Source organism: Homalodisca vitripennis, chromosome 2, assembly GCF_021130785.1.
Source record: "Homalodisca vitripennis isolate AUS2020 chromosome 2, UT_GWSS_2.1, whole genome shotgun sequence".
Taxonomy (NCBI): Eukaryota; Metazoa; Arthropoda; class Insecta; order Hemiptera; family Cicadellidae; genus Homalodisca; species Homalodisca vitripennis.
Genome location: NC_060208.1, coordinates 54,811,984 through 54,838,599, shown reverse-complemented (window position 1 = coordinate 54,838,599; position 26,616 = coordinate 54,811,984). Strand labels below are relative to the sequence as shown.

The 26,616-nt window shown below is 33.1% G+C and overlaps 1 protein-coding gene across 1 annotated transcript in view; it reads right to left on the bottom strand.

Moving 5' to 3' along the window:
* LOC124355630 overlaps positions 1–25,574 on the bottom strand; it is a 61,891-nt gene extending 36,317 nt beyond the window's left edge. The window contains exons 1-5 of the mRNA XM_046806792.1: positions 25,460–25,574; positions 20,617–20,735; positions 17,423–17,548; positions 14,406–14,525; positions 10,223–10,414 (exon numbers count right to left, since the gene is read on the bottom strand). Coding sequence (XP_046662748.1) covers positions 10,223–10,414; positions 14,406–14,525; positions 17,423–17,548; positions 20,617–20,679 — 501 coding nt within the window. The 5' untranslated portion in view covers positions 20,680–20,735; positions 25,460–25,574. The remainder of the gene's footprint in view (positions 1–10,222; positions 10,415–14,405; positions 14,526–17,422; positions 17,549–20,616; positions 20,736–25,459) is intronic.
* Positions 25,575–26,616: the final 1,042 nt, after the last annotated feature.

The window sequence follows — 26,616 nt, the reverse complement described above, 5'->3', positions numbered from 1 at the left end:
CCATTATTTCCCAACAAGAATGGACACTTGAATTTCTATTTTTCTTTATTTCTAAGTTACATAAAAGAACATATTTCTAAGTCAGAGCATGTAAACACTGTTTGCGAGACTATTTATGACTCTAACACGTAAAGAAGTTATAGTGCTGTAATTATTAAGTGAAGCCATGTAGAGTTGGGCATGTGAGTCTTTACTGTACAGTTTTTCAAGAAACGGTGATTTCCGTAGTATAGTATGGGATAATTTTCGTCGTTGATATAAAGGAAAGACAATAAATATTTACACTGAACAGGTTGTTATTCTCCCAAAAGAATCAAAGACGTTGGGTTTCGAGATTGAGGAGATAGATGGACAATGGAAGGATTCATACTTGAAGATATTTAAACTTGTTCGTCATTCCATAGGGAGAAATCTGATACTCGCTTCATGAACAGATAGATACTTATCTTATCGACTAATAGAAACCTTCACAGATTGAGTAAATTCTGAAATAATTCAATCTGTAGGTTAGTACATGTTTTATACTTTGCGATATTTGGGGTTTTTTATAATAAGTTTGAGGACAGCTGATTCCCGAAGAATTAAGTTGATTGGTTGTTTTCAGAGTTCTGGGTTACTGCTAAATCTGTAAAATGCAAGGACTTCATTTCATAGTTCTGTTGCGCAACATACCCTTGGAGTTTAATAGCTTGGCGCTAGGCCATACAAGAATAGAACCCTGATCCATCTATATTTTACCTTATATATAATGCTTTACAATACCATGGTGTTGCTTAAATATATCTAATTGAAATGTTGACGATCAATTTATAAAAAAGCAAATAAAAAACCTCTACTGTGGGAAAAAATTCTGTTTCTTAGTTCCAAAATGATGTATCACAAATGCTTTGTCATTTGTACACTTTGAGTGGAGATGCACTTTCATTGTGCATTGTGTAGTCAGCCATTTGATATGCTCAATCTGACAAAAGGTCAAGCAGATTCATTGAATGACAAAAAAATATCCCATTTCTATCTACAATTGTTCAAATATTAGTGATAAAGTGTCACGCTCGCCACTCGGATTCCGCATTTACAAACTATTACTACTGATAACCATTCCGTTGACCCAAATTCCACAGAGAATGTCAAAAAATATTGTTGTAGATTTAATTCGTCCGGTTTAAATGCCCTCCGCCTTTAATGCCATCGACTTTCTCTTAGATAGACGGGATAAATCATCAACACTAGTGGTCGTTGTTTGCCTTCCATTGCCGTGACAAGTGGTTCTCTCAATTCTGTTTTACGACCTCAACGATATTTTTAAGTGAATTTAATCATATTTATATTGATTTTAAGACTCCTCCCTTGAAGAATAAATACAAAGTTGGTTTCCCTCTGTCTTCTGACCACTTATAATGGTACACAGATGGATTTAGTGTGGTAATGTAGGGTTAATAACTGCGTATTTAAAAAAAGTAATATAGTTGCATTAAATTAATACTCTGGATAAAACCTCCGATACAGTAAGCACATATACAAGTGCTGCGTTGACAGTACTGGAGCGAATTCTGCTATACACTTGTTTGCTACATTTGCTCGACGGGATGTCTTGGTGGCATTGATAACCGAAAGGTCATCAGTTCGATCCTGCTGCCGTGCCAGGCCATTGCTACGGGAACTTTCCCTCTTTAAATACACCGTATTTGGCTAACGATGTAGGGACAAGTGAAGCGAAAGTTAAAAAGTAAATAAATTAATTGGTGTCCAGATTAGTTGAATCATGGAGTAATAACAAGCATTTCAAAATCAATATAATACCTTAATAGCTGCTTGATTATACGTACATTCATGTCAAAACGCACCTCAGTATGAAACCATTGTTTCAATTTTTTTTTTTTTTCAAAAAACAAAATTAAATTTCAATTGAAAGCTATCATAAAAATGGTACGACCGCACTACAGTGTGGTAGATTTCGTTCTCCGAAAACTGAACGACCAGACCATAGTGTGAGTTGCGTGCTTTTTCAAATACAATATCTTTTGCGAATGGGCGACGCAATATTTTTATTAGAAGCAATAATAAGATATATTTAGTATTCAAAAAATGTTTCTGTTATCGCGCACTTTACTGTAGAAATTTAATTAAAAACGAACCATATGTATTCGGCACAATTCTTATTAGTATGTAGTGGTTATTACTTTTTTATACTTTTGATTGTGTGGTTTGCCAAACAAGGATGTGAAATTCAAAAGGCCATTACAAACAATATTTTTTTCTGTCAATTTAGCCTAATTCCCTGAAAATTGATTGGCTTTTTGGTGTTCAAACGTTTTAAGAATTTTTTATTACAGAAATTTCCCCAAATATATGGATATTTACTACTCTAAATGTTTTTTATTTGTGTATGATATATTATAAACATTTTAATATTTTAATCTTCATAATAAATTATTTTACTAAGTGGTATTGAGAATTTAAAGTCAATTACGTGTTTTAATTTAATTGTTATAAAAATAGATTTATAGCATAATTGTAACCTTACATTTTAAATAGGTTATTTTCTTTTAATTTTTTTAATTTTTTTTTACTTAAATGCAGTATAACGAGTAGAAAATTTTTACAAATCCTAATATTTAAGTGCTTTAAAATTATGAAAATGTTTTTTGTCATAGAATTATTGTTAATAAAGAAATAAAAAATATTTTCCTGGACATATAATAGTAAATGTTTTAAATGTTTTTTTTTATTTTGAAAAATCAGTAACGTTTATGAATGAATATTTTAACATTTGAGCTAATGTTGCAACAAAATTCCTAAATAAATTTTACTTTTATACTATGGTAAAATAAATGACAATCCTGTAACTTAATAAGCTGTTTATATTGTTATTGTTTATTTACCGTTTATTGAAAAAATGAATAAATAATTTCAAAGGGGTTTGGAATTTGTATTTTCAATACAAAAATGCCTTATCTCTATCACGAAATATTTGTTTTGCAATTAAAAACATCGTATTTCCTATATCATTCCTGTACTATGTGGGTTTTTTTTATAATAACAAAATCTTATGATACCTCTTATAAGAGGCAGCAAGGTAAATATTGAACTTAAAGTATCCATTTAGAATTGTTAACATTACTCCAAACCTGGTCTTGAAATAACACTGGTATTTAAGAAACATTAATAATGCATCAAATTGTAAACACTTAAGATAAATGCCACTCGATTTAAACTAATTGAATCATCCAAGGACAAATTGTAGTAACCGCAAGGTGTTACATCGATTCCTTATAATTAGCACCAGTTCCGAAAACTTCCTCAACCTAAAACAGGTCGACCTCCCGGTCCAGGTGTGGTCCACTGGACTCTCTGGGGTTTTAAACATCTGATAATCTTGTTTTGAGATTTTTTGGTACATGTAGGTAGTGGCATGAATCCAAGATAGCGTAGAGTAAATATGGGTAGTGGTTACTGCCATGTAGGGAAGTAATATCTTCAGAACCAGAAAAGAGTTTAATTTGAGACTATGAAGGCAGTTCTTTCATTTTGACAAAAACGGAACTATATAATGTTAACCATATCGATTGTGTATTGTTACAGAGAAACTTATATTGTTAGGATTCACGCATTTTCTTAAATGGCGTAATAATGAACAGACATTGTATCTCGTTTACATGTAGCTGAAATGTATGGACATATCAGACGGCTTATAGTAACAGGCAATGTAATCAGTTCTAAAGTATGTATATACAAATATATATATATATATATATATATATATATATATATATATATATATATATATAAAATATGTCTGAAAATGTTCTTATGTTTCATTACTAAGCCCCAATATTATGAATATTTCTTAGTGGTCGGACCTAAGTGACAGGCACACCTGTCTTCTGTTCTCTACCTCATTAATTCTCCTTTTTCAGCTTTTAACCTTTTCAAAGTAAAAAGATTAATAATATTAATAAGCATTTAATATAATTTTCAAGGGATTACTGTGATATATTCGATAATGCAAGGTATGACTATATGGGTCACACTAAACAAAAAAGTTTCTGAGCTTGACTTTTCATTTTAGCTCCTTTTTCTTAATTTTCTTTAGTACAGAAAGATGCACCGTGAGGCTAAATTTAAATTTCAAAGCTCAATCCATTCGCAGCTATCCTATGTATACTTAAACAGGTAGAAGTCGTGGTAGAAGATACAGAAGAAATATAGGTAGCTTACGCTCAGCCATCAGCTAATATCACGAAACGTGAAACTTAAGTAACAATTATTTATTTCAAATACCCAATAAATACATGTCATTCCAACAAGTATGTTTTGTCAAAGTCCAACATTTGTACTGATTAAGAAGAAGGAAATGCTAATGCGATAAATAATACTAATGTTAATAAAAATAATAAGGTGCTCTGTAATCTTCTTTAACAGAAAGTATTTCACAAACTTTCACAAGAACACCACTCTTCGTTCTTTACTGTCAAATGAATCACTGTTTACAATGTTGTCTTCCAACAAAGGTGTGAACTGTGTTCTCCTTCTTTCTTGATCTCTCTCTTTCTCCTTCTCTCTTTGTTGGTTTTCGAAGCCACTTCTACGACTTGACATACACGCTTATACTGCAGTTATAATTTTAACATTTGGTTTCGTTGGGTAAACCATGTAAGTACTTTTAGTCAAATAGTCAATAGCATGAATACCTATTGAGGAGGGTTGCCCTTATTTATTTCTTCTTAAAATAGTTTTGAGAATCTCGTAAATTAATCGATACTTTTTATAAACGGCCTAATAACGATAAACTCTTATGCAGTGAGTATTATCGTTGAGACTAGTAACCAATATTTCGGTTGTATTCAAGAAGAAACATTCTCAGATTTTAGTATGACTAGAGAATAGAATGCAAGCAGTTATAGCGGAATGTTTCCAGACTATAATTATAGCATCCTACAGCACTCTTGGTTTAAGGCTGAAAAACCCCTTTATTTTAACAATCATTTCCCAAATTTAGAACGATTAGTAGTTTGGACAGAAAAGCAAACTTTTTATTGGTGAGCATCTACAAAGTAACATAAATTTAATGCCTGCCCAGTGAAATCCTGTTTGGTTTTACCAATCCAAGGTTGAAACGTTGAATGTAATAAAAACGTTAAACAATGTTAGGCAACTTCCAAGCTACACGGAATTAGCTACATCAATTCTAACTCTTCTCTTAAATCACATCATGTTTCATCTTCTATGGTTTAACATATTTTAAAAAGTTTGCCTATTGATTTGGTTGACTTGATCAGAACTCTGGACAGGGCAGCTTTTGACGATTTGTGATTTAAGAGGCATAATACTATTGAGAGCTCTGCATCTGGAATGGTACACCTTTGGCGAGCACGGCTAGATGTGGAAGGTATCGTGGCATTGAAAAAAACCCATGGATTGCCCAATATTTTTTGCAACCACCGCTGATGATTCAGGCTCCATTCGTTGAAAGTCTATTGGTTCTCTGCCCTCTTCAAATCCCATAAATGAAATCAACAAAAGTTATAATCACATTTTTAGTATAATAGATATTAGCAGTTGCCTACTGTCGAACAATATATTCCGATTTTTGAGTAATGGTTCATTCAACAACAGTTTTGATTTGCAATTTCAATGGAGCAAAACATTATCGGCTCGGCATTGGCGACTAATTAACTGTGCCTGGTTTACTCTCAGATCGGCCTTTGATCGTTCCTGGCCTACTTTAGCTTCGGAGAATGTTCCGCCTCTTAGAGCAATCCGGCAGTGTATAGAGTGTCCTGTCGTCAATTGAGCAAAAAATAATGACTCAACTTATTTTGTTATATTCGCAGGAGAAATGTTTATTGCTTGTGAATGAGTTCTTAATATCTCATAAGTGTTGGTTGGATAAATGTAGAATACTTTATGACTTTTACAGTAATGCAATTCAACTATCTGGTTTTTTTCTGTTAATGTTGCAAGTATGAATATCGTCCTAGAGCACGTTTTTTCTTAGAATGTGATCCGAAATTTTGAACAATTCTAATAAATTATTGTTTATTCCATCCTGTTTCATTATTTTACAATATGTTTTCCTTTTAAATCTATGAAAGAACGCCAAAAAATGGATACTGTGCGACCAGCTACACCTGAAACTCAATTTTTAACTGATTTAGTTTTTTCCGTATAATAGTTCTAGTATACTTATAACCGAGTATAGTGTCTAAATGTATTAAGATAAAACCTTATTTTAAATCATTCTGTCCGAATTCCATTTAATTTCACCGGTGTTGCATAAGGATCAGATTTAGTCTCTTTGCTCTTTTTGCTCTGTAAGCAATGCCGATAGATGATTAGAAGAACCCAATAGTATTAATTTATTGTTAGTTTTGACTTATTCTATATGCTAAATGATCAGGCAATACAGCAGCGAAATCTTGAGAAATTAGTTTTCGTCCAAGTACTTGATTTTGTGTGAAAATTACTTACTTTTACACCACACTTACTAGAAAATATTTCCTAAACTACTCACAATAGAATATGTTTATTGGATTATTTTTGTTGTATGCTGCTATGTTATTACGATTGCTAAATTTATATTATTGTTATAACTTTAACATTAGTTCATTCATCGCCGTCCTATTCCATCCTTATTTTAGGAGTTATTGGTATATTTCTTGCAATAGTGAGTTGTGTCCTACGTCTTATTCCTCTCCTTCAGGCTTCCTAAAACATTTTGATCCAGAAATTTGGTTAAAATAAAACTTATTCTAGACTTATTATTTGGTTTACTCGTAAAATATTGTGTATACAACTTAAAAATGTAAATATATTTTTCAGATTGTATATTATTAATTAGTGGTTGCCTGCAGCTTCCAACCTAAAGTTCAGAAACGAAGTCCTTATACTACTTGTTAAAGGCGCTTATGAAGTAATACGATGGATTCTTACTACATTCTTCAAACGTAAGTAGGCATACATCATGTATCAAAGTTTAATCTGACTTTTATCATGTTTTTCACGTGTAGAAGTATATAAAAGTATTGCCATTGCTGAGTCTTCCCTGTTACCTCGATCAAGAAAATACAAATACACAAGTTTTGGAAACTTACTTCGGTCAAAAAGCGCTTACTTCTAACATCTGTCATGTAGCTTACATATTTCCAGTACAGTTTGTTGTCTTGGTGAAGAAATATATATATACATACCCATGACTAAGAAGCCTACTTCGCTTAAAAGGTGTATTCCAGCTGTTAAAATTAACAACTAGCAGTGATTTTGGTCGATGCTTTATAGCCCCGTTACAAAAAACTATTTACGAAACTCTCGGAAATCTACTTAGGTCAAAAAGCGTATTCTTCCGGTTCTTGTAATCTACATTCTGTCTATGATATTTTTCAGTGCCATAGTTGAGTTTGCCTTGTTATCCCGATGAAGAATATACACACCTGGGACTGAGAAGGCTATATCTGGTATAAAATGGAAATCCTTATTAAGTGCATGCAACATTTTAAAATAATCTTTTATAACATTTTGCTTTATAGAAGTCTTGTTGTTTTTTCGAACTCCAGTCTGGGTAGAATGGATCGTAGAGGCATTTTATTGATCATTTTACCGTTTTCCCGTAAGCCATAGTATAAATGTCATATCACAATGTCAAGGAAACCCACTAGTTTGAAGTGAAATATTCACAGCTTTGTCAATGTTAATGGTTGGTAATTTTATCACAGTGTTTAAATTATATTCGCAATGCATTTCGGATGTATTAAATTCGTTACTGATTCCAAAATATTCGAGATAACTTTTCTAATCTTTCTCTTCTTATAACCCTTTCTCGGATTTCAACGAAGAATTAGGCGAATGGGCCCAGCCGTACTCGAGATTAGCGCTTAGTAACACGTTTTGTGATTCATTTTATTTATAAGATTTAGTATATTATTTCTTCAAATCATAACATGCTAGAGTGGTTGGCGATGTAATTAAATAAAATGAAGCTTTTAATTTACTGTCAGTGTTTCTAAAGCGTATATCTATTTTATTGATCTCTTCAGACAGCAAAAGCCGTTTACGAATTTCAAATTATGCATTTTTGAAACGTTATTTCAGACAATATATTCAAATTATTCAAATGTTTCAGGCTACAGCGTATTAAAATTTCTAATAATAAAATAAACTGTCCATGGTAATTTTATACGTTAAAGATTGCGCGTTTAACCTAAATGAGTTATTCTAATTGAATGTTGACTGCCCCGTTTCAATGCTGAATGTGACAAGCCATACAAGATAGGTCTGTGGATTGCAGTAAATAATTTGCAGGCGTTCAACGGTTTGTGAGTTCAGTAGATATAAAGCGCGTAACGTTACCTAGATTTAAAATAATATTTTGGGAGAGACATTATATTTTTTGCCAAAAGTTCAAATATCAATGAGTATATTTCACGAAAATTAAACTGAATAAGGTATTTTAAAACTCGAAACTATTTGAATTTTAGTTACAGGTATTCTACAAATGAAAGTTGCCCCTGACTTTGCACGTAAATTTCAAAATAAAAGTCTGTAGCATTTTAGTGAAAACACTTACGATGTAATATGATGGAGCCTTATATAATTTTTCAATCTGAATCTGATATATATTAAATACATTTTATTTCAGTGTTCATTAATAAGATGATTAGAGTTAAGCGAAATTGCAACTGGCTTATATGTTAAGATTTGCGTGAGTATGAGTATAACTGGTTCGAATGAGATTCCTACGTAACAGTCGCCTTGTTACCCCATCATGAAAATTACACATATATAAGTTTGAAAAACCTATTTCGGTCAAAGAGCCTCTACTTTCTATATTTAACCTGCTTTGCTTTTCCGATTAGTAAAACAAACGTAGCCTATGGATACGTAGGCTTGATAAGACTAATTTGGTCAAAAACAGATCCCCCTACTTGTAATCTACTTTTGATATTGTGGAAGAGAAGACACCCCTTACGAAGTCTTTCTACGCTCTGTAAAAGGAACCTCCTACTGTAAAAATACACATTTCCTCAACTATGGTGTCCATTTCTCTTGGGGGGGGGGGGGTGGGGGGGGGGGGGGGTGGGGGGGGGGGGGGGTGGGGGGGGGGGGGGGTGGGGGGGGGGGGGGGTGGGGGGGGGGGGGGGTGGGGGGAACATTAAAATGAATTTTAATCATAACTTTCAAACATTATATAAATAAAAATTATTTAACAACAGTTATTGCAAGTCACATAGTTTAGAAGCGTATTTCCAACAAATCGATAACGCTATACCTCATCGTTAACGTCACCGATTTGTGCGTCACCGATTTGTAATATTCAGATATAACCTAGTACTGCCGTGTTTAATGTTGAGAACAAAGGTTTAGGAGATTGAGGTTATGTTCGTTACTAATAACGGCGGCATATGATAGCTTTCAGAAATGTTTTAACTGTATAGTTTACAAAAAAATAGCGTTACCGACTTGTTGAGGAATTAAGGTACTGATAGTTTCTTACCTGAATATTAATTGTTTGAAGCTTCTGGATTCAATGCAATCTTCACTAAAACAGCAAGTAAACTCGATACATTCGCCTCACATACAAAGACGTAATTTTTTACCGCTCAAATCAAGTCTTGCTAACTTTTTGCGGGATTCGTAGCTAGTAGGTCGTTGACGTAGACTTCCCCGGTGACAAGGACCAAAGGCAACTGAATATTATTAATGAACTAAATTTCTTTTGTAGGACTTTGGTTTCACTGAGCCACTGTTCTTTAGCTGTATTGTTGACTAATAGTTTTTATTTTATACGTACGTTTTATGACTTATATTTTGAGGTGAAATTAGCAGACGATAGCTCAAAGACAGTTACCGATTTGTATTTTTCTTCCAATAAGAAGGCATAATTAAGTAAATCATATGAGTTATTGTTTTAAATTATTAAAGAGCTAAAGTAAGGTGTTTAGGTAAATAAAATAACAGACTTTTACCTAAAATAATATATTTATTTATGAAAAAAATTGCCAAGGACTTAAATTACTACATTTGGTGAGATTCACCCATATTTTTCTAGTAAATTAGTTTAGTAACTTCTTATTTGTTATCAGTATTTAGTATCTTACAACTTAAAAAAACCTTGTACATATGTGCAAAAATATTAAATCTGGGGAAAGGTTAAAGAAGACACAGTTAGAAATACTTCAATCAGAACCCATAATGAGTCACTCATAGTCTACAATGAGATAGATACCTGGCAGTGGACTTGGTTGTTCCCACACTGCTCCGTAACGCAGGAACTCTTATCTTGCATCTGCAGTGTACCGGGGGAGGTGGTAGTGGGGGCAGCAGAGACAGGAGTGGAAGGTAGAGCCACTGTTGCCAACTGTGGGGCAGGCAGAGTCAATGTGGTAACACCACCCACACCCACCGCACTCACCGGGATCTGTAATATCATTACAGAAAAATATTGTATAATATGGTATCACTGCATATTTGCAATTAATTAATGTATCTGAAAATTCTTTTAAATCTTCAGATACACTAATTTAACACTATAATAAAATCTTTATGTAAATCTCTAGCTCGTAATCTCATGCGTATGGCACGTCTGTTACTAAGCATGTTATACCTCACGTACCTTCAGAAAATTTTCTACTAATTTAATAAGAAAAAAAAGGTCAGATATCAGTTGATGTAATTTAGGTAGAGATTTTTCCCTCTTCTTATTTTTATTCACCCATAGCAATTTACTTTTTTAAACTGTAGGATTTCTAAACTCAGATAGACCTTACGGGCTGTCGTAAATGTGGCGTTATCGAGTCAGCGTGACTGACGCCTCACCACAGCTCTTATGGTCCATACACACCGAATCGCACCAGTTTTGGCACTAAATTTCAAAATATTTGAACCTACTGTATCGAACTTTTACTTTTTTTAAATTTGGTTTAAGGTTGAATCCAACCACCTGTTTAATACTGCTCCCTATCAGGAACATTAAAAACCAACTCAGCAATATGTTACTTGATATATTTCACTGTTACAGTTCTGTGACATACAAACATGATTTATCTTAATAAATAAAACAGGGAAATTATTAGAAAGTTATTAGAAAAATTATTCTTTTATAGAGAATGAAACTAACAGTTGTCATAATAGTGACATTAACCCACTTTATCCTATTGGCAGCTATATAGAGGACACTCTGGTATTGTTTATTGACTGTTTTCAGTCATCATGGTTGCAATAGTCTACAGGCACATCTGAGTTAATAATAATTCAAATATAATGAAGTACAGTTCCATGCAATATTTCAAATTTGTTGCTTTGTATTTACATGTAACAAAAATAATATAAAACATGTGCTTCAATTGTTAAAGATAGGTAGTTACAATTTACATGTTAAAAAAAAATTAAAACGACGTAGAAGTTAATTAATTCTAACCAGCAGCAAAAACCAATGTCTGTTAAGAAGAAAGTGAGGGGACAATCAAGTGGCCCATATGAGGTGTATTTATGACTAAATACTAGCTCAGGGGAAACATCCTGGTATTTTCGAGCTCCAGAGATATTAAACACAACTAAGAATTTTCTCTATGCTTTAATAGATATCCTAACTAAAGACTTATTCTAAGAATTTCAACTAAATGATTATATACTACATATGTCACTCCCCCTCCCCCTTTAGTAGCATAAGAACATTCTGTCTGCTCCTGTATCCTTATATATGTTGAGGGCTGTCCAGAAAGTAACAGACATTGTGAAATAAAAATTAACAAAGTGAAAGAAAACATGTTATTATAACATACATTCTCAGACTATTTTTCAACATAATCCTTGCTCAAATAGAGGCACTTATTATAACATGATAAAAGTTTTATAATTCCAACTCTGAAGAAATCCAATGACTGAGATCTTAACCACTGATTAACGCCAGCCTAAAGTTTGATGTCACTATTGAAGTGCCGTGTTTCAAGCCAGGTCTTCATTGCTGTAAAGAGGTAGTTATCACTATGGTACTAGATGTGGACTGTATGGAGGATGATCGAACATCTCCTATCATATATCATTCAAGAGCTGTCAGTTATGATTGGCTGTATGTAAATATGCATTGTCATGAACAAAGTTTTGGCTCAGTTATCCCAAAATGCTTGTTTGTTACCATGTATGTTTATCTTAGTCTCCAATTTCATGAGGTTATCGAACTCATGCAGGAAGACTTGAATCTGGTATGGAAGTAGTATGCAAAGAGTGTAAAGCCCTCCAAACTACTATAGTTCCATTCACCCAAATGAGAAAGCTTATGTTACAGTCTCTGTCCTTAGGGGGTACTAATGCAGCCTTCTCCGATGAAGTTTAGTCTGGGTATGGTGCTCACTAAAAGGTTGACCTGGAAAAAACAATTGAAGTTGTAATTGTCGAGCAGTGGTCACACTCCATAACAGCAGACAATTCTGCAGTAGAACCTGGGGTATGAGATTCAAGATGTTTTTCTGGACCTACAAGATCATCGTGAGGCCACAGATGACCTATGGTTGTCTTGTTTGGTTGCCAAAGGAAGAGGAAAAATCAGTGATGATTGGACTTCAGGGCTAGTATTAGTGGAGTGCCCTGGGTTCTTTCCTGGCCATCTTTCAAGCAGAAATGCCTGAAATATCTGTGTGCCTGGATCAACTTATCTATAAAACCGAAGGATGCTAAGATCTATATGCTATTGGACAGTCAAGCTGCACTGAGATCTCTCAGCAGCTGCACTTTTGTTTCCAAAGTGGTCTGAGGCTGGCTAATATTACTTTAAGCTCTGTCCATCCATAAAAAATTGACTATGATGTATGTACTGGGGCATGAGGGGATTGCAGGAAATGAGACAGAAGACAGATTGACAAGAGCTCGAGCTATGTCACAACTCATGGGCACGGAACCCTTTTGTAGCTTGGCCAAATGTCAAATCAAAAGTGCTATGTTATAAAATGGGTGGCTGTGGAGACTTCTCTCTACTGTAAAGGTCTCCCATGTCTGAAACAAGCAATAGCTGTCATATACCCCTACCAATACACAGAAAAGCAATTCTTGGAATCAGTAGACCAGACGTTAGATTGTTCTCCAGTTTGATGACTGGACATTGTCCACTATATATGTTGCTACTGCGGGATTCCAAGAAGACACATCATACATGCATGCCATACATATTCATTTGTGATTGCGAAGCAAATGCACTGATTAGGTGATGGAACCAGGGCATGTCTAAAGCCTGCTAAACTGGAATTGTTAATTCCTGGGGACATTTTGACGCTTATAAAGAGCCTCAAGATAACTTAGATTGTCTAGATTTTAGGGTTAATTCACAATATATCCTCAGTAACGCAGCAATTTTTGTCTTTGTGGTCTTCTGTATGGATTTTAGGAACCCATCTGGCACAAAATTTGTGGTAGCCAGCTTCTCCTTAGCAGTTTCTTGAATTAAACTTCATGAAATTTGGAGGGAGTGTTCTGAAAGTTCAACGATCATAAAACGAGGACTATCATGAATTTTGTCATTGATTTTTCTTAACAAGTTTTCAGTAACCAGACTAGGCCTACTAGCTGCGATCCTTATCGTGAACATGGGTGCAGCTATTTTTAAAATCAATACACCACTCCCTCACTTTACTTTCACTCATTATTCCATTCCAATTAACTTATTGGTGATACATTTCAATTGGTTTGCAGCTTTTTGCCAGCAAAAACTTAAATCACTAAATGCAGTTCACAAGTGGTGAGATTTTTAATTGCAGTCACATTTTAACTAGTCACGGTAAGAAAGGTAAGAGAATTACAGACCACCACTACCTCAACTTTTCTCCTTCTCTTCCTCCCCAAGCTTCTTCTATGTGTGACAGCTGAAGAGTATAAGGAAGGTTCATTTTCTCTGTACGATTTGTTGTAATTTTGTGGCTACTAGAAGTTCTTCCCAGTTTTGCCAAAATTTTCTCTGTTTTAAGATCATTTTCATAAAAAGGCTCTAGCCATTATGATTTGATTCTTACCATTATAAAATTAGACATAAACTCAATTATGTTAAACTCAATGTTATATGGGCCTAGCCTTGCCGCCATTTGCATTTGTAAATAGTAAAATTTAGTTAGTTATTTATTGTATTGTGACGCTTTCAATCCAGCAACGCTAGTCAATGAAGAAGACATCAGGTATCAGGTAGGTATCAGGTAATTTGCAAAAACTGTACTTTTACATTTTTTCATAAAACAAAACCATTTAGATCAAAAGTCCAAAAGGAGATTTTCTTGAAGAACTCTCTAGTAGTGTGAAAACATTGTAGTACTACAATGTCTATTATATAAAGGGCAAAGATTCTGACATACTTTAGTAATGTTTATATCTTCTGAGATCACTGTTTCCCGTTATCAAACTACAAAACCATAACTGGAAGAAGCAAATACCTGCGCTTGGTGCTGCTGTATCAAAGTCATGGTCTCTACTCCCACATTGACAGGTGTGAGGCAAGGTTGTGGGGCTCCGTCCTTGTCCAACCGTGAGGCCTGCAGTCCGTACACCGACACCTGTGACAGGAAAATACGTCTCTCACAGACCTGAGCTGGCAGCACCTTCTATACTCAAGGTTTGTTAAAAAAATCAACTCAAATAATGAATTTATTAAAAAAGACAAATTAATAATAATAAATTATTGCTTTCGAACATGTACATGTTATAGCAGTTGTCAAGCAAGAAAATAGGCTAAAATTTTGGATTTATACACGATATCTAGGTTACTTTTATACATACAATGCCTTCCAACCATCCTACAGTACTACAGCTCATTCATTCAAATTTCACACTTTAGCACCAGCGTCGGTCAGCCAATCATTTGCCATGAACTCGTCTGTACTGTACAAAGCTTCTGAGATCAATGCGATTTTGAGATGAGTTTTAAATGCCTTGAGCATTGCGGCACTTTTAATCAAATTTGGCAGTTTGTTGACAAACTGAGCTCCTGCCTGAAAAGGCCAACACTCTCCCCCGGTTCCGTAGTTATCCCTGCCTCTAATCTCATAACAGTGTATGTCACTACCTCTAATTTGATCAAATTTTGATCTGAAAAACAGAGACATCTCTAGAATGTAGAGGCAGGGTAATGTCAACAGTTTCAGATTCCTGAACGCTGGTCTGCATGATTCCCTCAATTGTAGTTTTGCTATTGTTCGAACGGCTTTTTTCTGGAGTGTAAACATTCTGGAGAAATGTGTATTTACACAACCAACCCACAAGGTGGGGGTATAAAAATCCATAATACGCCGTCATCAGTACCTGATTTGGGCAGTATTTGGACAGCTACCTCAAAACATAAATGCCTGAGGACAATTTGGAACAAACTTTGACTCTCCTGTGTTAACCCTCCTCAATCAAGGTGTATTCCAAGGAATTTAGTCGTGTAGACACCTTCGATCTCAGTTTCCTCCAGCATCACTGTAGGACTTGGATCTGAGATGGTAGGCCGCAAATGAAATTGAACAAACACCGATTTTGATATGCACTCCTTTGTGTGATGCCTCTGTTTGATGTTTAGTTATCAATACTGACTGGAAGAAAACTTTTAACAGTGGTTCCCTTTTCTGTATACCACCCTCTTCTTATAAAATTAAAGAAGTATGGTTTCTCAGATGGTTGTTCTAATTTGCTAGATTCTTATCTCACTGGATGTCAGCAATGTGTGAAGGAGAAGTATAAAATATCTGATTGGAAACTTATCATGCAGGAGGTCCTACAGGGGTGTCCGTGGACCCCATTTATTCTCAGTTTATATAAACAATGTCACTTCGATTATAACACATTCAAATTTTCAGTTTTACACCGAAAATTTCAAATATACGTTCACTGTTTACTAAAGGAACTGGCCACTTTTTTCAGTACTCAAGTTGGATATTGAAGCCATTAACATTTTGGAAATACAAGGACTAAAACTAAATAAAAGTAATGATAATAGGTAACTCGAGAATTATAAACTGAATGAATCTTGACACTACACCAAAACTTAAACAGTTGTGAAATAAATTACCAAAACAAATTGAAAAATCTCGGACTCACTACGAACACCAATCAAATGGACTGACCAAGTTACAATAACAGTCAGAAGTTTTTGTCGGCATCCACAGTCTGAAGTGGTTTGCTTTGTACCTACCATTCAATTTTAAGGTGATACTCTTTCAAATCAAATCAAATCAAATCTGTTTTATTGCTGAGACAATAATACATCGTATGGCAAAAGTCAATTAATAATAATATCCTAAAATTTCAGTCATTCATACTATAATACACATACAGACATACAATGTTTAAAGTCACACCTCTTTCATTCATCGCCAATGCAACCCACTTCGAACAGCGGTGTCATTCTTCAAATTGGGCGGCCTCCCAGTTGAAAGCCAAAAACTCACCTGCATTATAAAACGCTTGAGACACCAAGAAGCGTTTTAGGCGAGTCTTAAACGCCTTTGGCGTTGGAGCATCTTTGATTGGATTGGGCAGTCTGTTGAGGAATTGACATCCAATCTTTAAGACACTTATAACACCACACTTTGACTACATGACATCATGATGAGTGACGAATAATCAGACAGACTCCAGTGTGCTCAGCACTATTTTCAGCAATTGTCACACATAAAAACTTTGTCAACTACTTAAATTCCACATTCTTTGTAGTCTACATTTAGTTATCAATACCAAATATCCTATTTGCCTGTCCCATTATTTCAAGTTTATATCTGATATTAATGAACGACCTACAAGACGAAGTGGCATTCTTTATGCCACATTATTATTAATTTCAATTCATTGATTAACAATTTTTAATGGGCCCTTTACTGCTCAGGCCTGTCTCCTTTAGAATACTCTCCTCCGATAATATTAGATGTATTGAAGACCGTGCATGCTTCGGGGCAATGATCAATGACATGCCCGGAACCTGTAGGGATTGACAGGTGGTGCTGCTTGTTGCGTGCATGTGGTCAACCAGACTATTTACAGCAGTTGAATGTCTTTGTTTTTCGTTCTGCATTTAGAATTTTTCTTATATTTAATACAATATATATCTAGGTTTTATCCTTTGTATTTTAAGTTCTCTAGAATTTATTTAAGTATATAGAATTTTACTTCAAGTTCATTTAATTATGTATAAGTTACTCAATTTTGTTACTCTTCACTTAAAGTATAAGTTAATAATTTGCCATACTTGTATTGTAAATTTACTTTATATGATATGAGGTTGACAGGTTACGATTTAAGAGCATCCGCTTCTTTGACAAAGGCATTTTTTCATATAATATAATTTAACCTAAATTTTTATTATTTAAAATAGGATTAGTCCCATCAATTTCAGATATTCACATCTCTAGAGCACCTAAAAACTCTTGTACCATTTACATCATGTTTCTAATGCCTAAAGAAGCAAAGCAAGTCTGACCTGAGGTATGGGCCCAGGGAACAGATTGGTGAGGACCCAATACTTGGCGACACTGGAGAGAGCCACTGTGGTACCCTGACACATTTCTGTACCAGCCGCCGCAACTCTCTGGCCATCCTGCGACACCTAGCCATATAAATATCATTATCATAAACTTACACAGAGGACTAAATTAAATTTATATATATATATATATCAATGTAAGTTTAGGATCCAGCCTTTATGTTGCTGTTTTTTTTATTATTATTATTATTGTTTCCCCTGTAAGATTTTTGTTGGCTAAAATCTTTACTGGCTGGAAATCTTATTGGAGGTGTTTATTTTTCAGAAACCATATTGAAATATAAATTTGACAGGGACTAGTTTCCATAATTTGTATACCAATGTTTTAATCCATGTTGATTGATGTTGTCAGATACTAGTTACAAGCAGAGATTCTTAAACTGTGAACAAGGTCAGTAATTCAACAATATCAATACTTTCTCGTGATTTGAGATGAATATTTACATTTTTTAATTCTCAAAACTTAAATCAAAAATAAATTGCTGAGAACTCCACTCAGTGCACAGGCTAATTTTGTAACAATGTCATCCTCTTTTTATACAATTCACCCAACTCTCATAAGCAACACTGATAAGACACGCTATCAGGCTAACACTATCAGGGATTACTTATTTGTAACAACATGCCGATTTCTGCAATTTCTTTTTATTTATCTAGTTAGTATGTGAATTGAAGAACTTAGATCAAATTTTGTAATTATATGTAACACTTCAATATGGACATACATGTTGATGGGTAATATAAAAAATAAACACATTATATGTAGTAAATTCTATTGAGAGATTTCAACTAAACACTCCCAACATCTTAGTTTTACATGAAAATACAAATACTTTAATTCTGAGACTGTTGGATTTTTTCACAGTGATCGTGCCCTAAATAGTAATTGTTTTGTGATATTTGGTGCTGCTCTAAAGCAGACATTATATAATAAAATTTACAAAGGAAAAATTAATCTCTTCTTTACATAAACATTTACAAGGAAAAAATTAATTGTGTTTATTTATACAAGTTACATAAACATTTTAAAACCTTATCATAAAGACAAATAAATATTTCTTCATTCTTTTTTTAGGTAATTCTAAGCAATATATGGGTCAACCTCGATTTTTCTCATATTACAATATAATGTTCCAATAGTCAATTAGAAAAGTAAATGACTATAATTTCTTGCCGGAAAGCAGTTATAGGGAGCAGGCAACCGCCAGACGGTCTTGTATTGCTTAGAGTTACCTATTAGTGATCAGGGGCACTGACGTGATCTGGGCTTCAAATTTGGAACTAATCGAGTTATTTTTTTTCTAAAAGAGCAAGCAGCGCGAAGCGCTGCGCAGCGGGCAGGCATCGTGCGTGATCGTTTTTTTTTTATTAAAAATTTCTGATAAATTGTTATTACATATTACAATATAATGTAGGTAATGTATGTAAAACAATTTTAAACACATAATTACATGCTGGAAAGCAAAGTAAACCAATATAATCCGCCCAATACAAAATCTCCGTAAAAATCTGGTAAAGGAATCTGTGTCATTCTTTGGCCTGAATCAATTCAGTATAGACGAAGATCACGCACGATGCTTGCCCGCTGCGTAACGCTTCGCGCTGCTTGCTCTTTTAGAAAAAAAATTAACTCGAGTAGTTCCAAATTTGAAGCCCAGATCACGTCAGTGCCCCTGATCACTAATAGGTAATTCTCGCGGTTGCCTGCTCCCTATAACTGCTTTCCAGCAAGAAATTCTAGTCATTTCCTTTTCTAATTGACTATTGGAACATTATATTGTAATATGAGTTGCCTGCTCCCTATAACTGCTTTCCGGCAAGAAATTCTAGTAATTTCCTTTTCTAATTGACTATTGGAACATTATATTGTATTATGAGAAAAATCGAGGTTGACCCATATATTGCTTAGAATTACCTTTTTTTATATGCATAATGGAGAAAAGCACAAGAAGATCCATTGACAGTTCAATAAAGAGTACACATGTACAAGTTTTTAGTGGTGAGAAAAGACTTGAGATACAAAGTGCAACGTCACAAATCGCTGTTAGCTGGCATTATTGTTATTTTTCCAACCATTTTCATCACTATCAGTATCATTATCACAACAGTCATTTTCTTCATTCCTATAAGTATCTGGTGACATTCTATACAATTGTTATTTACATAAAGCTTTATTCCCCAATCACTTACAGACTATAAATATCATGTCTACCAATAGTGTGTAAAAGTTAGTAAGTAAAAAAGTAAATAAAATCAGCTGATTGCTTTGGCTATTTTATTGTTCTGAAACAGACGAAAAACCAAGATAAATATATAACTGAGAAATGAAGCTCAGAAAAAAGCCACTGCATTGTATTAGGCAAAACGAAAATTATGTGACATTTACTTGCAGATCGCACACGCATTCAGGCAATAATTATAACTCTCTAAACATATAGGGTATAATGTTTAGTGACATAGCAGTTCGAAAGTAAAATGATCAAGATTACCCCTCATGGCACAAGGCACACTCTCAAGTAACATGTGCAATTTCTAGATTCAAAGGGTTAAAAATGGGTTCTATTCAAAAAGTTTTAACTTTTTCATACAATGTGAAATAAAATTTAGCTTTATTCCAGACATAGTTAGGACAATGAAGTTCAACTAAAAATTAAAAATCAACTGATTACACAGGGTGAGGCACATCACCCGTCCATGATACATAGCAGCTGAAATCTACCTTCTATGTTTCAACAAAAATTTCCATATTTTAACTGCAAAGAATTCAGGAAAATCATTTTTAACATACAAAAATACCCTAAAATGGCACTTTTAGGGAGTAGGGATAATTTTTTATAGATTTTAAAATATAAAGATAGGTTGACCCATACATCATTTTATTAATTGATAATTTTAAAAAAAGTTGTATATTATCTTGCTTCTTGTATACAAGGTGGTTTAAAATGACAAAGTTGTACAATTTACGTTTTAATGCATTACAGCGTTTTCAACTTCTATATTTCCCGTAGGTTCTTAGTTAATGAACTTTTTTAAAACTTCTTATCCGTTAGATGCTGTAATTTAAGTAATTATTTTCCTATCTTCCTAATCAGTATCAATTTAAAAACAAACAAAGATCCATAATAACTTACAGGGACAACAACTTCCGAGCTGGGTACAGCGCCACTGGTGGCCAGATGTTCAGAAGGATTCATGTCTCTTCAGTAAAATACTTCCAAGTTTACGTAATAATATTTTCACATCTTGGTAGCTGAAAAAATAAATAACATCTCTACAGTATATTCATATCCTTATTATTATAATACTGTGCGAAAATTATATTCTCTGATTTCGAATTTTCAGCCCACCAGCAAGACTTGCCTAAATTGGAGAAGAAAAAAGAAGAGAAAATTAAAATTAAAAGATATATATATTGACTGACACGAGACATAACCTTAAAACTTTCTCAACACCCTCTTAAACTCTCATTTCTTAACTTTAACTAGCAGATTTCCTCCAAAAGTATTGTCCTCCTTGATACAAAACACCACGTCTAAACTGAGTTCAGATTTGTTACACATTATTGTGACAGTTTACCTAGTCTTTGAAGATCAGAAATTATTGTTGGCTTTTTTCTGTCATAACTGTTTCCTGCAAATTGATGCAACTGATCATAGTACTCCAATACTGTCATTTTCACTACCACTATTATTACTATTATATAAATTTGTCTTAATTTATTGGTATTTTCTCTTTACTTCATCAAAAACATCTGTATCTTCACTTTTTAAATGTAGCATCATATACTGTAAATGGCATGACACCAGTGCAGTGTCAGACACATTGCTTGCAAAATGATACTAGTGCAAAGGTTTTGGCGCTGTGCAAGAAGATCCCCACAGTTTTAATTTTTTTGTAATATTGCTGGATTGTTTATTTTTCAAATCTTAGATGGAAAATTTCCAGTCTTCTTTTATTATTCAAAACGTTATTGTATCCATAGCTCTATATATGTTTATATAAGTATTTCGAAGTTTTAGTGTTGTAAGAGAATCTGGATATTTCATATTATGAGATGGGTTTTCTCCACAATGGTCAGCTATGACTGATTCTGGAATTATTGTCGGTAGAATTGTGTTCTTTGAATCTGATAAGAAATTTCTGTTTGTAAGTCATTTGTATTTGTATTGTTTGGAGGTTGAAATGAAAAATTACTCTATTATGAGACGGAGTTAGAGTTGTTTTAGCCCCTAGGTAACTTCCCAATTATAAGCGGCATGACAAACAACCCTTACACTAGGGACCACCAGAAAGTACACTTGAGGGAGGAACCTATTTTGCGCATGACCTTGAGCAATCAACGAAGAATGAGCTTTTGCAAACTTGTTCCTCACTATAACCGCATGCCACGTGGGTGCAGAGTACTTAAAATACTTAACCATTTCGCTTTAAAGAAATGTTAGAGTTGTCTTAATTAATTATTAACTAACTTACATAATGAAAAAAATAGAATTTTAGGATCATGTTTGAAAAAGTCAATCAGCCATTATAAAAATTGAAAAGAAAACATAAAACTAACACATTAAATTAATTTTCCATAGTGATGTGGGCCGGGAATATTGCCAGTGGGAGAGAACTTCTGAAATGGAAATATTGCCAGTAATATTTCTTTGGTCCGAGAAGATTCCCAAAAAATTGGGAAGTTATGAAAATTTGTAATTTTGAATGTTTTAACAGTAAAAGAACCTTAAAACCCGATTAACTAAAAGAATTCATACACTTTAATCCAAGAATTATCATTCCATACATTAATATCCTATATCGACAATATCCTGGTAATTTATAGTACTAAATGGCATTATTAAAAACTCAAGCATTTAAAAATTAAAGATTTTTTTAAAAGTAATTTCATCTTGGAACTCATGTTCAAACATACATCAAAAATATTCAAAAAACAACATGTTTTTATACATTCACTGTTTCTTTATGTTTTTTAGCTTTACAATTTATAATATTGTTAATCCAATAAATGCCAATATTCCTATGTTTATATTATCAGTTTTATTTAATTATAATTTTATTTTAAAATATATTTCAGTTTTAGAGTTTGATTTAACCATATAATTACGGTACTGCTTTTATCAATTACTTTCTGTTTTTTTAGCTATCTTGCAAATTAATCATAATTTCCCGGGAATTTATGAATTTTGAGAATATTGCTGGGAATATTTCCTTGATTTTAAATTCCCGGAATTTTACTTAACTAATTTCCTGTATTTAACCCTAGAACTGACATTCATACTTTCCTCAGAAGATAGGCTATTTTTTAGTGTTTTGTACACTACAAATGTTGTAAAATATAAATTTTTATTATCTGTATGTATAACACATTATTTTTTCAGGAAAATGTGGACATAATTATGGTATAAATACATTATGCATAAACCATACAAAATTACTGCACTAAAAATTTTTATTTTTTTAAGTGCTCTGCATCTGATAAAGTGTGATAATTTAATAAATATTACTCTCTGAAATATCCAATTTATTCTTCATTTTATCTAGTTTCAGAAAATATATAATGTTATTTTTTCAGATATAAAAAAGGCTGTATAGTTCGGCATGTAATTGAAATACCTGTCACATAATTTGGTTTGACATTTTTGTTTCAGTAATTTTAGATAATCATGAATTTCAATGATTTGATTCTCGTGATACTGCAATTCTTCATCTTTTTCTCTTTCAAATTTCTTCAGTTTTTCACCCGCTGGTCGTATGCCTGTCGTTCATGGTTGCGCTGGTTGTAAGTCTACCTGTTGAAGGCCCACCACTCACACCTATCGAGACGTCCAACACTACAGCCAGGCTAGAAGACTAGGGAGAGTTTGAAGTCTCCACCATATGTTTCATCACTATCATAGCACTCATCACTTTCGCATATGGCTTGTAACTGGGATCAGTAACATTACCTATTTCTTACTCATTACCACTATCTGGCTTGAGAACGTTACTGGATCAGAAACTAGTCATATTAATAGGTCACTGTTATTTATGTTTATTATTGTCAATATATGATATTTTCTAAGAGGAATGTTTTCTTCATCAGAAGAACACTATTTGGTCACCACACTCTACTAACACTCATGTGCTTGCATAATTTACTTTACTCTCACTTTGTATTAGTATCCCATGTCATGAAAATAAAATGCAAAATTCACAAAGTAAATAACACAATAACTATCTCCCAAGTGTCAGCTGGCAACAGTATTCCGTGTGATGATCAGCTAAATGAGGCCCAGAAATTTCGTTCCCCATACACAGAGAGTAATATTAATTAAGTGTGTAATATATAATATATATATATATATATATATATATATATATATATATATACAATATATGTATAGGTCTTGTAACTAAACATAAGTTTGCTGGCAATACTGGGGTAGGGTACAATAAGCAGACCCAGTTTTTTATATCGAAGAATATACATCGATACCTAATATTCGCATTTCGAATCCTAGACTATCAATTGGTAGGCTATAAAAGTATCTATAGCCCTAAATAACAATCATATGTTTTTAATTAAAACATGAATATATGGGAAAAACTCATAATAACTCAGAAATAACAAAAATAATAAATGAACCAGAACAAGAACGATCAAACAGGAAAACTCATAAATAATTATGAGCCACAATTCATATTGTTTATAATTATACACACGTAATTATATATTATTACGTGTATGTATAACAATAATTATTATTGTTATATACAGTTTAACATTTAGTTACTTTTTTACTGTTTTTTTAAGGATATACTAAGATTCTATTGTGGTGGTGGCCTCTTATTATACTTTAGCCTTGTTATATAAACACGTAACCGTTTGTGTGTGTATAATATATATATATATAATATATATATATATATATATATATATATATGATTACATATTATTTGAAAGTCTACAGATGTTGATATAGACTAAGTTAATTGTTCAAAATAATTAAATTAGTTATAGGCTATCGATGGTTATGATTAAGTAATATCGTTTGCCAATTTCAATATAAAAAAACCGGGTCCGCTTATCGTACCCTACTCGCAATACTGATTATCTTTTATTCAGATAATTAGTAGCCTAGCTGAAATATTGCAAACTGATATATAGAAAGAACCGAATATTCTATTTCCGCATCCATTGCAACATACAATACAAGGCCCCAAGATCTGGTACCGCAGTGAACATGTTAAGCAATCAAAGATATTGAAAACAAATTAAATAAGATGAGACCAATTGGCTTGTAAAACTTCCAATGCAAAAAAAACAAACAATACACAAAAAATCAATCAAACTGCTTTAATAAGATTTTAATACTAACTTTTAGAAATTATATCCCAGTATAGGTACTAAGCTCATTTATTAGCCATTTTGATCGCTTTAAACACAGAAAGCCTGGATGAGATTATCATTATTTAGCCCAGAGTATATAAAAAGAATAGCTGATGAGATAACAAGGTTAAGATTCATAGATAAATTAAAAATATCTTTCTTATAAATTAAGACCTTTGTTGCATTAGTATACAATTATATTAAGTCACATTATACTTAACAGTTTTTTCATTATAATTTAAAAACCAGTAGTATACACAGTTCATAAATATCACTATTTTAATTATAGCCTAGCCTATTCTAGGCTAATGTGTTAATAGCAATAACTTCATCCCAAAAACTTGCAATTGGCTTTGTAGTTTGTACAGTAAAATAACAAGTAAGAATTATATACTGTACTACTAGAATACGGAATAATTATTAAAGTGTTATCAATTAAAAAAAAAAACTGAAAATACTATACTAACCCAGCTTAAATGTGGTCATAAATTTAAATTGCCGAAAAGAAATTAATTGCACTGAAGTTAGATGAGTGAAAATGGATCAAATAATGAAGTATACCGAAGATTCCAGTAAATACAAGATAACTACGAGTAATTTACCTTATTCAAATGTAGCTTTGACGATTTACACAAATTTCTACAATCTGACATTTCTAATAACAAAACAAACAAAAATGTCTTCCCTTCCCAAATTCCCATCCACATAGCTATCAGTTTCTAGTGGGTGGAGGGAGAAAGACATCGCTAGGCATCGATTTGTCAATAAAAACTCGAAAAAAACTTACTGTATATTCTATGGAGGAACATTTATACACTAAATATTATATAAACATTATATATTTTGTGAATTTTATTTACACAGTGTATTTTTCTAATAAGGGCCAAAAATTAGGAAAAAAGTGCGATGACTTCCATTTATACTAGTAACAGCTATTAACTATACATAGTTATATCCTGACTGTATCATTTCGAATTTCATTCCTATTGCGAAGCAAACTGTTCTAAGATAATAAAGAGCAGGAATAATTACTCATTCCATTGTTCCTAATAGTCACTTTTGGGCACATTGCATCCACTGTTTAAATGTATAAATATGTATGTACACATTTTCAAACACATATACGCCAGTGGAGTAGCCGGGTGGATACCAGAATTTATCCCTATGTAACTTTTCGTTATCAACATGCTTAATTTCTACGATTTCATACGACTTTGCCTTAACAAGTTATGATGTATGGGAGACGCCTACGTTGCAAATTTTTGTTCCACTGTTCTAAATAAGCTAAGTCGTGGTTATGTTATAATTTGTTTATTAAATCAATAAATACCGAATAAAGGAAGTCATCAACAATGGACCTATCCTTTTGTTCGGATCGAGCCCTCGCCTGTGGCTTGCTTCTCTGTACCTCAGAGACGGTTTAAGGCGTATCTATGGTTTAGCTTTTAGCATGGCTCTAAAGTTTAAATCTGCGTTATAAATAGCAACTCATCTCAAATCCATAAATATCTCACTATAGAAACATACTTTATTGTCTAATGAATGTTAAAGTATATGAATAGCTGCTAAGATTAATGTAGAACAAAAACAGAGGCACTAAAATTTAAGTTTCTATATTTAAAGATTTTTTTGATTTGAAACGCATTCCTATTTATAATGGAGTTTTACACTTTGGCACAATGTTAAAAGTGAATACATATATTTGCGATCAGGTACTAACTTACTAGTGTTCTCTCTTAAAATCAAAACTCCTTCAAAA